Source organism: Rattus rattus, chromosome 2 (genome assembly GCF_011064425.1).
Source record: "Rattus rattus isolate New Zealand chromosome 2, Rrattus_CSIRO_v1, whole genome shotgun sequence".
Classification (NCBI taxonomy): Eukaryota; Metazoa; Chordata; class Mammalia; order Rodentia; family Muridae; genus Rattus; species Rattus rattus.
Genome location: NC_046155.1, coordinates 171167806 through 171181980, shown reverse-complemented (window position 1 = coordinate 171181980; position 14175 = coordinate 171167806). Strand labels below are relative to the sequence as shown.

The 14175-nt window shown below is 54.6% G+C and overlaps 1 protein-coding gene across 2 annotated transcripts in view; it reads right to left on the bottom strand.

Moving 5' to 3' along the window:
- Positions 1-14175, bottom strand: part of Mark4 (microtubule affinity regulating kinase 4) — a 31228-nt gene that overhangs the window by 14451 nt on the left and 2602 nt on the right. For both annotated transcript variants that reach the window (XM_032894288.1, XM_032894289.1), the window contains exons 2-8: positions 9759-9959; positions 6660-6713; positions 6478-6526; positions 5957-6014; positions 4439-4517; positions 2654-2710; positions 612-848 (exon numbers count right to left, since the gene is read on the bottom strand). In XM_032894288.1, the coding sequence (XP_032750179.1) occupies positions 612-848; positions 2654-2710; positions 4439-4517; positions 5957-6014; positions 6478-6526; positions 6660-6713; positions 9759-9959 (735 nt within the window). The remainder of the gene's footprint in view (positions 1-611; positions 849-2653; positions 2711-4438; positions 4518-5956; positions 6015-6477; positions 6527-6659; positions 6714-9758; positions 9960-14175) is intronic.

Sequence of the window (14175 nt, the reverse complement as noted above, 5' to 3'; positions counted from 1 at the left end):
AGAATCCCCAGTGAGAGGGTGGGGCGTGGCTCAGTGGTAGAGCACCTGCCTAGAATCCCTCAGTGAGGGGCTGGGGGCGTGGCTCAGTGGTAGAGCCCCTGCCTAGAATCCCCCAGTGAAGGGCTGGGGGCGTGGCTCAGTGGTAGAGTACTGGCTTGGCCCTTAGTTCCATCCCCATCAGCAAAATCCCTAAGCCCTTTACCTGAACCCAGCTCTCCCTCCCCCATCCTAATGTTAACCAACCACTAGTCTGCTCCTACTTTCTGTGGCTTTCCCTAATCTGGGCACTACACAGAAATGAAACCCTGCCTTCTGTCCCTTCTGTCACTGCTTGTGAGGCTCACCCCTCCCGCCATGTTTCTGCCTCTCTTATGCACACTGGATTTGAAAAGCCTTAAATGGGGCATGACCTAGAAATTTCTAATGATTTTCCCCTAGAGCAGGTCACTATTAGAACCGAAATCCACCAGCCGTATAGCTCACAGCACGGGCCCCAACAGTACCGGCCATACCAGCTGGCCTTCCGGCCGTGGGCACCCGAATCACCCCTGTTCCTCATCTGGCCATGTGACCTCAGGCCCACCTGCCCCGGCCCACCCCATCGCTGGCACCTTGAGGTTGTGCCCGTCGAAGGGCAGGGAGCCGCTGACCAGTGTGTACAGGATGACGCCCAGGCTCCAGATGTCCACCTCTGGCCCATCATACTTCTTGCCCTGGAACAGTTCCGGGGCGGCGTACGGGGGGCTCCCACAGAAGGTGTCCAGCTTGGAACCAAGCGTGAACTCGTTGCTGAAGCCGAAGTCGGCGATTTTGATGTTGGCCTCGGCATCCAGCAACAGGTTCTCAGCCTGAGAAGGAAAGAGAAGCCAGAGAGTGAAGGCAGAGTCGTGCCACTGCCTACCAGCGCTGGAATTACAGGTCGGCGCAATCACACCATGTTTGTGGGAGGCTGGTAAAACCACCCATGGCTTTGTGCATCCTAAGCTAGTACTCCTCAGTGTGAGCTACATCTGAAGTCTGGTGACATTTTCCCCCCTGATATTTGAGGCTCCACAGTTGGGCCTTAGTTCTGATGGTCTCCATCTGGACTTGGGAAACCATTTTTGGTCAATTCCAGTCTTCTCCACTAGGTGGCGCACAACCTCCAGGTTAATTCTCCGCGGCAGCCTAGCTGAAAATGTTGGCAAAGTGCCTGCCTCTGAGAGCAAGTATCCATAAGCTTCCGCAGCCATTCCATGGCAGGCTTCACTACATAGCCCAGGCTATCCTCCACCTCATGGAAATTACCTCCTGAGTGCTTGTACCCCTATCCCTGACATGAGGCTTGCTATTGAAAAGCACGGCTTACTTCAAACTCATAGCAAGTCCCCTGCATCATCTTCCTGTGGGCTGGGATTACAGGTGAGACCTGCACATCCAACTCTCCCACCCCGTCCCCATCTCCCCCCCCACTCCGCCCCCGGAGGTTATGCTTGCTTTTGTTGTTGCAATTTTGAGGCATGGTCCCATCTAGCTGAGACCGGCCTTAAACTTCCAAGTGGTCCCCTTTTGTCCCTGTGGTTGAGACTTGAACCCGAGGCCTTGCACACATCAAAAGAGCACTCAATTACACACTACATGTGTTAGCCCTTGGCCTCGAACTCCTAATCAGCATGCCTGAGCCACCCAAGGACTGGGATTAAGGGATTACATAAACCACACTGGGCTCACAGACATGTTTATGTCTGGGGAGTGGGACGGGAGGTGCAATCACATGGAGGTCAGAGGCTAACCCTGGAGAGCCAGTTCTCTCCTTCCACCATGTGGGTCCCCTGGGAGTGAACTCAGGTTTATGGGAGAGTGTAGTGGGTGCCTTTATCCTCTAAAACCACCTCGGGACCCTTCCCCAGGGCTCTGAAAAACATGAAACATCTCTAGTCCTCAGGCTCAGTCTGCCTTTAAAGCCCTCAGTGCCAATAAAATAAAGTAAAAAATGAAGGTGGGCGGTGATGGCATACACCAGCCCTCAGGAGGCAGAGGCAGGTGGATCTCTGTGAGTTCGAGGGCAGCCTGGTCTACAGAGTGAGTTCCGGGACAGCTAGGGCTACACAGAGAAATTCAAAAATCAAGATAAATAAGTAAATTAATATAAAAATAAAATAAAGCCCCTAGTGCGCAGCCAAGCACACAGTAGGTGCTCTGGAAGGCTTGCATGGTGCCCACTGGGCTGTCTGGTCATGGATTTCCATGGTTCTTTGACAGGGATGCAGGGGGTGGGGGTGACCTGAGAGGCTGTGGAACTTGGTTGCAGCAGGAACGTGGGTTGGGCCCTAGGGGTCTCTTTCCCATCCTCATTGCCTGCCCTGTGCCTCTGGGCATCCTAGGACTCTGGGCTCCCAAGACGCTGGAGTAACTCAGGCCTGAAAGCCAAGTTCTCAGGGATTCCAGAAGATTCGCACGTCAGAGGCACATCAAGCTGAAGGCCGAGTACAGATAGCCTATCTCTTCCCCGTGGCCATCCTGAGGCCATGCCAGGACACAAGCTCCCATCGCCGTCCCCCCACACCCATTGCGTCATAAATGCCTGGGAAAGAATCCGGGCACTGCAGCTAGGGAAAGTCAAAGGGAGGAGCAGGAGCTAAGGCACAGCTGGGGTCATGGTGGAGGGGCTTACCTTCAGATCCCTGTGTACAATGTTCTTCTGGTGACAGTAGTGCACGGCTGACACGATCTATAGTTGAAGACACGTCATGTGTGAGGCTAGAGTCTTCTGTGTCCCTTGCAGCCCATGAAGCCATAAAGCACAGCTGACCTCCATGCCCAGTGCTTCTCTGGGCACAAGCTGAGGCCCTGGGGACTCAGTCAGGTTCAGAGAGCATTGAACACCCTGACATCTAATAATCTCATAGGCAGATCTCTGTCACACACACACACACACACACACACACACACACACCACACACGCACAGACACACACATATGCACACACACAATGCACGCACATGTGCATACATGCACATGGACACATGCATGCACACTCACACACATGCATGTACGATGTGCATACATGCAGGTACACACATATGCATATCCTTGGTTGTAGTAACAAGACCTTGGGACTAGTCCATGTTTGGAAACTCCCAAAGTGTCCCAGGCTGGGAAACAGGTATGTGGCCCCAACTCACCAGGGCTACAATCCTTGTCCTAAAGGTGCTTACTCTACACAAAGGGTACCCTCACACCAGTCCTAAATACAGTGGTGCCCACTCACAGGCCACACACCCTGAAATGCTTCTCACACCTCTCATTTCATACCTCTGAACTTCTCACCCGGAATCTGTTCTTCCTGCACATCCTCTCACCTCACACCTGGGCCTCACACCTGCATGTCCAGTCACCCCATGCCTGGGCCTCACACCTGCATGCCCAGTTACCTCCACCTGCATGTTGTCCAGTCATCTCATCACACCTGGGCCTCACACTGCATGTCCACTCACCTCACACCTGGTCCTCACACTGCATGTCCAGTCGCCTCACACCTGGGCCTCACACCTGCATGTCCACTAACGTCACATCTGGCTTTACACTGGGTGTCCTCTAACTTCCATATACACTCCCACCCATCAGTGTGCACACCTAGGTGAGAGTGGGTGAAGCCTCCACACCTCGGCCCTACCATGACACACCCGATACCAAGCACCTGCAGGTCCTGCCACCCAGCAGCCCCACCCCCATCTTGCCAAGCCAATGCATTCAGCTACCTCACACCTACACACACTCCTTCAAGGACCCACATACCTTTCTCTGCATCTCTCTGAGTTTGTGTATGCCTGTGTTTCTACAAGCTCCCACATGTGTGAGTGCATGCGTGCATAGAGACAGGAATTGACACCGGTGTGCTTCTCAATTGCTCTCCCGATTTATTTACCAGGGAGGGCGTCTCTCACTGAACCAGCAGTTGACAACCCAGTGTAGCTACCCAGCCGCCGTGAGCCCTGCTGCCTCCTAAGTGCTGGGACGGAAGCTGCCACCACATCTACCCCACGGGGGTCAGGGAACTAAACTCTAGCCCTCTGGCTTGCTTAACAGGGCTGTATCTACTGAGCCATCTCCCCAGCCTTCCTTTTTTTGGCCTGTCCTTCTCTCTCTGTCGCTGTCTCTCTTTTGTGACAGAATCTTGAGGCTGAAGCTCGATGTGGCTCAGGATGACCTTGAGCCCGATTCCCCTGTCTGATCCACCCCAGCCTTGCATACTCCAGCACTTTACCACCCTTACCCCACCCAACCCCCAGCATCCACTCGCCTGTACACCCACCTCCATCACTGAACCCCAGGCCCCAAACAGCCTCCTCCCACCTGGGTCTCCGTGCATCCTCACCCTGTTCATGTCCACGTGCATGGCACACGACTCACCTACCCAGACCCTCTTCCCGGGGAGTCAGAGCACCCTGTCTCTCACCTGCCGAAACTTGGCTCGAGCCTCCTTCTCCTTCATGCGGCCGTGCGACACGAGGTAGTCAAACACTTCTCCTGCAGAGAGCAAGAGGGGTGAAAGCTAGAGCCAGAGGGCGCAATGGGGGAGGTACCGTGAGAGCAAGGTGTGTAGTGGTATGTGTGAGCAGGGCATGGGGGTCTGAGGGATGTGTGAGCAGGGCATGGGGGTCTGAGGGATGTGAGAGCAGGGTGTGGGGGTCTGAGGGATGTGTGAGCAGGGCATGGGGGTCTGAGGGATGTGAGAGCAGGGTGTGGGGGTCTGAGGGATGTGTGAGCAGGGTGTGGGGGTCTGAGGGATGGGTGGGGGGTCAGGGTGTGGGGGGGGGTCTGGGGATGTGAGAGCAGGGGTGGGGGTCTGGGGATGTGTGAGCAGGGCATGGGGGTCTGAGGGATGTGTGAGCAGGGCGTGGGGGTCTGGGGGATGTGTGAGCAGGGCATGGGGGGTCTGAGGGATGTGTGAGCAGGGCATGGGGGTGTCTGAGGGATGTGAGAGGGGTGTGGGGTCAGGGGGATGTGTGTGGGGGTCTGGGGATGTGTGAGCAGGGCATGGGGGTCTGGGGGATGTGAGAGAGCAGGGTGTGGGGGTCTGAGGGGGATGTGTGAGCAGGGGGGGGGTCTGAGGGATGTGAGAGCAGGGTATGGGGGTCTGAGGGATGTGTGAGCAGGGTGTGGGGGTCTGAGGGATGTGTGAGCAGGGTGTGGGGGTCTGTGTGAGGGGGGTGTGGGGTCTGGGGATGTGTGGTGATGTGTGAGCAGGATGTGGGGTCTGGGGATGTATGGGTGTGGGGGTCTGGGGAGCAGGGGGTGGGGGTCTGGGGATGTGAGAGAAGGGTGTGGGGTCTGGGGGTGTATGTGGGGGTCTGGGGGATGTGAGAGAAGGGTGTGGGGGTCTGGGGGAGAAGGGGTGTGGGGGTCTGGGGATGTGTATGGGGGTCTGGGGGTGTATGTGAGAGCAGGGTGTGGGGTCTGGGGATGTGTGAGCAGGGCAGGGGGGGGTCTGGGGATGTGAGAGCAGGGTGTGGGGGTCTGGGGGGATGTGAGAGCAGGGTGTGGGGGTCTGAGGGATGTGTAAGCAGGGTGTGGGGGGTCTGGGGTCTGATGTGTGAGCAGGGTGTGGGGTCTGGGGGGTCTGATGGATGTGTAAGCAGGGTGTGGGGTCTGGGGGTGTGAGAGCAGGGGGTCTGTGTGGGGGTCTGGGGATGTGAGAGCAGGGTGGGGGGGTCTGGGGGATGAGAGCAGGGTGTGGGGTCTGGGGATGTGTGAGCAGGGTGTGGGGGGGGTGTGGGGGATGTGTGAGCAGGGTGTGGGGATGAGGGGGAGGTGTGTGAGAGCAGGGTGTGGGGGTCTGGGGGATGTGTGAGCAGGGTGTGGGGTCTGGGGATGTGTGAGCAGGGTGTGGGGGTCTGGGGCATGTGACAGCAGGGTGTGGGCGGAGTGACCAGGGTCTGGGGGATGTGAGAGCAGGGTGTGGGCGGAGCTACCTGCATATTCCATCACCAGGTATAACGTCTTCTCGGTCTCTATCACCTCAAAAAGTTTCACTGCGGGGGAGGGGGTGGAGGTGTTAGGTCAGCATGGAAGGGTCCACCATTCTCCACCCAGACGCTGCAGCCATTGGCCAGTCATGAGTGCCTCCCACCAGAACCCTCAGTGGCTCCCTACACACGGCCAGGTTTTCCATGGTGCTCAGCTTTCTCTACAGGAGAGTCTGGGTGGTGAAGCCTAGGACCTGTGCCCATGTTGCTGGCAATTGGCAGTTACACAGTCAGCACGCAGGCCATCGCCACATCCAGGCGGGGCTACACTGTTCCCCTCTGCTGATGAGCACGGACCGGGAACAGGCTAATCTCACCCAGTCATTGCAACCTTCGTACAGATCGGAGGCCAGGACAACTGAGCCATGCGCGCAGGAATGGCTACAGGACCAGTGGGAGGTCTCTCCAATACAGTCCCACCTCCCTTCCCAAGGGTTCCACCCACGGCCATCTCCCATCCTCTCCTCACCGATGTTGGGGTGATTGAGTCCCTTCATAATTCGAACTTCTCTGAACAGCTGGGCAAGCCAGAAAGGAAGAACAGAGAGTTGTAAGTGGGGAATGGGGGGACCCCTTCCCCCTCTAGGACTGTCAGGTCCCAGCTCTCACTGGGGACTGTGTTCCCACCCTGTTCCCTTCTCTGGGTCTCACCTTCTGTAAGCTACTGGGGTTCAGCTGGGTTTTATCAATGATCTTGATAGCGACCTATAGGAAGAAGAAGGTGGGAGGTCAAACCCCCAGTCCAGATCCCACAGCACATTTGGGGCCAGCCTGGACTACATGAGTCATATGAGACATATGTCAAAAAGAAATTTTTTAAATACTGAATATTAAATGTTAATTGAGGTACATATAGTGGTCCAGGTCTATAGAGTGAACAAGTGGGGGGCAGAGTGAGTCAGAGAGCAGCCTGGTCCACATGGCAGGTCGTGGGCTAGCAAGGGGCTGGGGAGATATTAAACACAGTGACTGAGTGCACAGCGCCCTGCAGAGTTCAGTTCCCAGAATCCACCTGGTGGCTCCCAACCATCAGTAACTCCAGTTACAAGGCACCCAATGTTGTTTTCTGGCTTCCTACACACATGCCCACATGCCCATGGACACACACACACAATTTAAATAAGTGAATCTTATTGTGTGGTGAAGCACTTAGGAAGCAGAGGCAGGAGGATCTCAGTGAGTTCTGGGTCAGCCTGGTCTACATGGTGAGTTCCAGGATCGCCAGACAAGATTACATAGAGAGACTCTGTCTCGAAAGGGGTGGGGGGGCTAAAAATTAAAATTGAAAATAACAAATCTTAAAAAATAAAAAAGCAACCCCTGGAATGGAGTCGTCCCCACATATGGGGTGCAGCCTGTGCTCAGTGGGGAGCAGGGCCTGTGCCCTGGCCCGGTTCTCCTTTCCTTGAGAATTTTGTCAGGCACGTGCGATGCCAGCATTGAGATGATCATATGGTTCCTTTCATCTGTGAACGTGACGAAGCACAGGACTGAATCTCGGAAAGAAAAACAGCTCCGTATTCCTGGGAGGGGCCCAGCACTGCAACCGAGGATGGTGGATGGTGCCGGTTCCATACTTGACACTGTGTTTGAGATGGGGGTGGTGAGGTGGCTCAGAGGCAAAGGCCACAAGCCTGACACCCCAAGTCTGAGCCTCGAACCGATGGGGTGAGGGGAGACAGGAAACTCTTGCAAGTTGTCCTTTAACCTCTTTACGTACGCACACTCCCAAAATAAATGGAGAAAGACGAAATCAAAACGAGTTTTGGTTTGAGCCTTAGTCTATCTAGCAAAATCCTATCTCAAAAAAGGAAAGGGCTTTAATTTATGTTTACACTGCTGAGTAATACCAGCCTGCCATTCTGACGCTTAAGATGTGTTTTGCTTTGATTTTTAAATGGACTGGAACTCACTCTGTAGACCAGAGAACTCACAGAGATCCTCCTGTCTCCACCTCCTGAGTGCTGACATTAAAAGCATATGCCACCATGTCTGGTTCTTACGAGTTCTGGGTTGTGTTGTGCTCCTGGGTATCAAACCTAAGGCCTTGTACAAGCCAGGAAGGAACCCCTCTACCACTGAGCCACGCTCCCATCCCCTCTCTGGGGGAGTCTAGGCTGGGGCTCTACCACTGAGCCACGCCCCCAGCCCCTCACTAGGGGATTCTAGGCAGGGGCTCTACCACTGAGCCACGCCCCCAGCCCCTCACTGGAGGATTCTAGGCAGGGGCTCTACCACTGAGCCACGCCCCCAGCCCCTCACTGGAGGATTCTAGGCAGGGGCTCTACCACTGGAGGATTCTAGGCAGGGGGCTCTACCACTGCTAGAGGATTCTAGGCAAGCTTTGCGCAGTAGACTTACTGCTTTTGTGGCCAAATAAATGCAGAAAACAGGCAATGGGTATGAGTGTGCTGCAGACATGTACTCAGAGTCAGGAAGCAGAGAAGAGGATGAGAGTTTGAGGCCACAGAGTCACACTTCTTTCTTAAAACACAAACAGGTTCTGGAGAGGTGGCTCAGTGGTTAAGAGCACTGACTGCCCTTCCAGAGGACCTGGGTTCAATTCCCAGCAACCACATGACAGCTCACACCTGTCTGTACCTCCAGTTCCAGGGTGTCTGACACCTTCACACAGACACGCAGAGAAAAACCAATAACATAAAAAAAAAATTGTAAAAAACAAAATAATTTTAAAATAACAATCAAGGCATAGCGGCACACACCTTTAATCCCATGATTCAGGAGGCAGAGGCAGGCAGGTCTCTGGGTGTTCAAAAGCTAACCTGGTGTGTGTGTGACAATTTCCAGGTTACCCAGGACTATATAGTGAAACCCTGTCTCACAAGAACACAGCAGCCACAGAAAAAAAACAAAAAAAACAAAAAAAAAAAAGCACCGAGCAAACAGAATATATTATATACATGTAGGAAACTATCAAATAACAAAATTGACCAATAAAATAATTGGGGAGAGAAAGGAAGCAGGCAGGCTGCTAGGCATGGCCACGAGAGCCCAGAAGTCCGGGGGCAGGGCGGGGATGTAGAGGCCGGACTTGATGCCCAGCCAACCTCGCTGAAACCACAGGCCCCCAGTTTAGTGAGAGAACCCATCACAGGCAAACATGTCCCACTCTGGTCTCTCTCTCTCACATACCCAGTAAAAAACAAACAAACAATAAAAACACACAAAAGAGGAAGGCGGGCGGGAAGGCGACACCTGTGACCTGGGACTTCCCGACAGTTCAAGGACCCTTCTAACTGGTTTTCTTTTCCTACTGGGACTATTCTGGAAAGTTCAAGAACCCTTCTAACTGGTTTTCTTTTCCTACTGGGACTATTCTGGAAAGTTTTGAGCACGTAGAGGATGGGGAGACGGCTCGGCACTTCAGAGCACTTGCTGCTCTTCCACAGGACCCTGCTTGGTTCCCGGCACCCATGTCAGACCCCGAGAACCTGTAACTCAATCCCCCAAAAGAGCTGGAGCCTTCTGGCCTCTGTGGGCCTTGCAGGTGGATCTCGAGTCCCAAGCCAGCCTGGTCTAGAGAGCAAGTTCTAGGAAAGCCAGGGCTACACAGAGCGGCGTCTCCAAACAAAACAACAAAACAAAACCACCTTTAAATTCTGAGCAAGTTGGGCAATTTTCTGAGATAAGAAGGCCAGCCAGGACCAACCTTGACCTCACGTCACACCGCCTCTTGATCGCCCCACTCCCCTGGCCACCAACCTCAGCCCCTCGGTCACCCCCACTCACCTCCCGGCCCGTGAGGATATGCCGAGCCAGCTTGACTTTGGCAAAGTTGCCCTTCCCGATGGTCCTGAGCAGCCTGTAGTTGCCCACATGGGGTTGCTCCTCAGGGCAGGAAGCGATAGAGTTCCGGCAACGAGCACCCAGGGAACGGCTGGACCAGGACGGCCCTTTGTCCGAAGATCGTCCACTGCCCAAGGTGCCATGCTGTGTGGAGAGAAACAAGTGAGACACCCAGTTCCTTCTCACCGCAGTGACAGCCCGGGGCCAGGCTGGTTCTCTGGAGCTCTGGCCACTCGCCCTGGTGTTCCTTTGCAAACTTGGGCCAGGGAAAGAGAATCCTTTTAGGTCCACCCCATCCCACACAGGTCTGCCGCTGGGGCTACAGCTGCCTTGGGTTCCTTCCTAACACAAAATAAACTGGTCACGACACACACTTGGAAGTAGAAGCAGGAGGATCAGAAGTACAGGGCCATCCTCCACTACACAGAGTTCCAGGTTAGCCTGGGCTACATAGCAAGCCACAACTTTTGTTTTGTTGAGGCAGGCCCCTTTGAAGCCCAGGTTGGCTTTGAACCAACTGCGTAGCTGAGGGCGGCCTTAACGTCCATCTTCTCGGCTCCACTTCTCAATGGCTGGGACGACAACTGGACCACACTGGGCTCCTCCACACAGTCCCATCTCAAGAAGAACCAAGAGCTTGGGAACATTCGCGGTGGTGGGTGGGGCACTTGCATACAATGGGGGCCTCTGAGATGGACCACTGAGGTCTCAGATACGCCTGCCTGCCTGCCTGCCTGCCTGCATGTCCAGACTACAATCTTCTAAAGCTGCTGACCTCAACCTCTAGCGAGTGTCAACCTTCATGCAGATCCAACACCCCCAACAAATCCCAACACCCGAGCCCTCATCCGCCAATGCTCCTGGGCCAGCCACAAGTCCTTGGGGTGGGCTAATGGGGAGGGTAGAAAAGGGTCTCTAGTAGCTCAGGCTACCCTCAAACTTACTATGTAGCCAAGGATAACCTTGAACTCCTGATATGCTCTAAGACCCTCCCAGAAGCTCCTGAGAGATGACGATTCCAAGCTCTGTTTCTTTCTCTTTCCTTGTAGACATGAGCTCATGAGGATGATAAACTAGGTAGGAGCTGGGCATGGCGGCTTGGCCAACCCAGTGTGGGATGACAGGCCTGTGTCACTGCTGGTTTTGCAGCCCCTCAACTCTACACCGTGTGAGCATGTATGTCCCTAGCTCATCCCCAGGTGGCTGTCTCCACATTTTGCAGTGGTCTTCCTCGATACCCACGTCTCAGCTTTCCATGGATTAAAAATGTGACAATGCATTTTCTAGACAGGGCCTCTGTAGTCCAGGCTAGCCTTGAACATACTATGCAACTGAAGGTGGCCTTAAACTCCCTCTCGCTGGTCTTCCTCTATTTCAGCATGTTGTTAATTTCTGTGCTGTCCTATTTATGGACATTATTTATTTAGTATTAATTTTTTGATTCTGAGTCTCACTCTGGAGCCCAAGTTGGGCCAGAACATGTAACAATCCTCCTGCCTCAGCCTTCCAAGAGCTGGAATTACATGTATGTCAGGCTTTATGTCACAGATGAGACAGGATCTCATGTAGCCCAGGCTGGCCCTGAATTACTGATACTCCTGCCTCAGCCTCCCAAGTGTAGAATTAGCAGGCCTGCACCGCCATGCCCGGCTTGTATCTAATTTAGAATTAACCTCATCAGTTCATGTCTACAAGAAAAGAGAAAAACAGAGCTTGGAATAGTCATATCTCGGGGGTTGGGGATTTAGCTCAGTGGTAGAGCGCTTGCCTAGCAAGTGCAAGGCCCTGCGTTTGGCCCCCAGCTCCGAAAAAAAGAAAAAAAAGAGTGAATTAGTGGAATAGTCACATCTCGGGAGCTTCTAGGAGGGTCTTAGGTCATATTCCATGGATTGGGGGAGCACTGTCCCCCATCACTGCTGTCCCAGATTCTCCAGTAAACAGCAGAACTTTTTATCCTGCCCCAACATCTTGCCTGGCCACTCTGTCCACCTCTCCACGAAACACTGTTTCATCCTGACTGCCGCCCTTCCTGACAGTGACACAGGCCCTGTCCTGCCGTCTCCCACGCCATCAGCTCCTCTGTCCCTGCCGCCTGTCCCTCCCCAGCCTCCCTAATGAGGTGACCTGCTCAGGCCCAGCTGCCCTGTCCGATTGGGAACCTCCAGGGACTGGGCCTTCCTTTCTTGGCTGCAGCTCGGAGAGCCAGAAGCCCTGGCTGATCTCCCTCCGTGCCCTCCTCATGGCTGGGAAAACAGGACAAAGGACATGAGGAAGGGAGAAGGCTGGACAGACAGCAGGCTGAGGCCTGGACAGACAGCAGGCCGAGGCCTGAGCTGCCTGAGGCACGGAGTCCTGCCAGGCCACCCCTCAGCAACCACTGCATCTTACAAGCATGGAACGCCAATGAAGCCCGTCCTTATTTTACAGAAGGGGAAACTGAGGCCTAGAGCTGGCATCTGAACGCAGCCATTTTAGCAAACAGAAGTTCCTTATAAGTATCCCATTAGACTGACTCATGCTCCTACACCTGTTTTTGTCTTTTGTGTATGTGTGCAGTTCTCATATACTAGAGAAATGCTCCTCCTCTGAGCCACGCCCCCAGCTCCTCACTGGAGGATTCTAGGCAGGGGCTCTACCACTGGGCCACGCCCCCAGCCCCTCACTGGGGGATTCTAGGCAGGGGCTCTACCACTGGGCCACGCCCCCAGCCCCTCACTGGGGGATTCTAGGCAGGGGCTCTACTACTGCATTATGTCCCCAGTACCCACTTCTTTCTTGCTCATCTATGGAGGTCAGAGGTCAGTTTTGAGCATCTCCCTCTATTACCCTCCACTGAAACACTCTCCTCACTGAACCTAGAGTCTGTCGTGTCAGCTAGACTGGTTGGCCCTAAGCACCTGGTATCGGCCTAGCTCTACTTGCCCCACCCCCACCCAACACAGGCGTGTCCCACCATGCCCGGCTTTTACGTGGGTGCTGGAATCTGAACCCAGGTCTTCTTACTTGCATAGTAAGCACTTTACCCAGTGAGCCATCTCCCCATCCCAACTCCCAACCCTCATTCTAATTTAAATTTTGAGATAAGATCTTGAAAACTTGAAATCCTCCTGCCTCAGTTTCCCCGGTAGCTCACAGGCTCACTCCGCTACCCCTACTTCCCATGTGGCTTTCACTGGGAGGATGATACCATTGCCAGGTCATGTACAAACAGGTCCCTCACCTACACTCTGTTCCCAGCCGAGGCCAGGGAGGGAGGCCCTGAACACACACAGGCTAGGGAAAAACAAAGGCTAGGATAGACAGGTGCCAGCTTCCTCACAAGGATGAAGCCCAACAGGCATGTCATCCCAGCTACTTGGGAAGCAGAGGCAATCTTTTAAACTCAAGGTCTATCTGAACAATGTAGTGAGTTCAAGGACAGCCTGAGCAACTCAATGAGATACTGCCTGAGACAAGAAAAAGAACTGAGGAGATAGTTCAGCAGTAGAGAACTTGTTAATTAGGGGCTGGGGGCGTGGCTCAGTGGTAGAGCCCCTGCCTAGAATCCCCCAGTGAGGGGCTGGGGGCGTGGCTCAGTGATAGAGCCCCTGCCTAGAATCCCCCAGTGAGGGGCTGGGGGCGTGACTCAGTGGTAGAGCCCCTGCCTAGAATCCCCCAGTGAGGGGCTGAGGGCGTGGCTCAGTGGTAGAGCCCCTGCCTAGAATCCCCCAGGGAGGGGCTGGGGGCGTGGCTCAGTGAGAGCCCCTGCCTAGAATCCCCCAGTGAGGGGCTGGGGGCGTGGCTCAGTGGTAGAGCCCCTGCCTAGAATCCCCCAGTGAGGGGCTGGGGGCATGGCTCAGTGGTAGAGCCCCTGCCTGACATGAGGGAAACCCTGGCTTTAACTTTCAGTACTGTGCTGTGGATATGGTGGGCAGAGCCCTAGCCCATGGTACATCTCTAGCACAGCCAATAAAAAGAATAAGATTACCCCGGGCTGGTACCTCACCCTCACCTGTCCCCGGCACATGCCACTCGTACCCCAACTCCTGTGGGTCCAGCTACAGTAATCATTCTCAACCCCAGACTTGGAAGGATTCCCCGAGGCTCAAGCAGGGAAAGTGCTCCAGGCTCCTGAGTGTTGATCCCCCCAGATGCCACCACCTCAGCTCATGGCTCAGGGCCCCAGGAGCAGCAGGCTGGTGGTAGAGATGGGAGATAAGGTCTCTGATCCCTGCGGAGTTAGGAGCCTGGAGAAGAACCCCTGTTGGGTGCTGCCAGGGGGCTCCTTCAGACACAGGAAAGCACTCCACTGAAGGCTGCAGGGCTGAGGGACCCCTGCAAGGGGGTAGCTGCGGCAGGGGATGACGAAACCCCCTGGGGT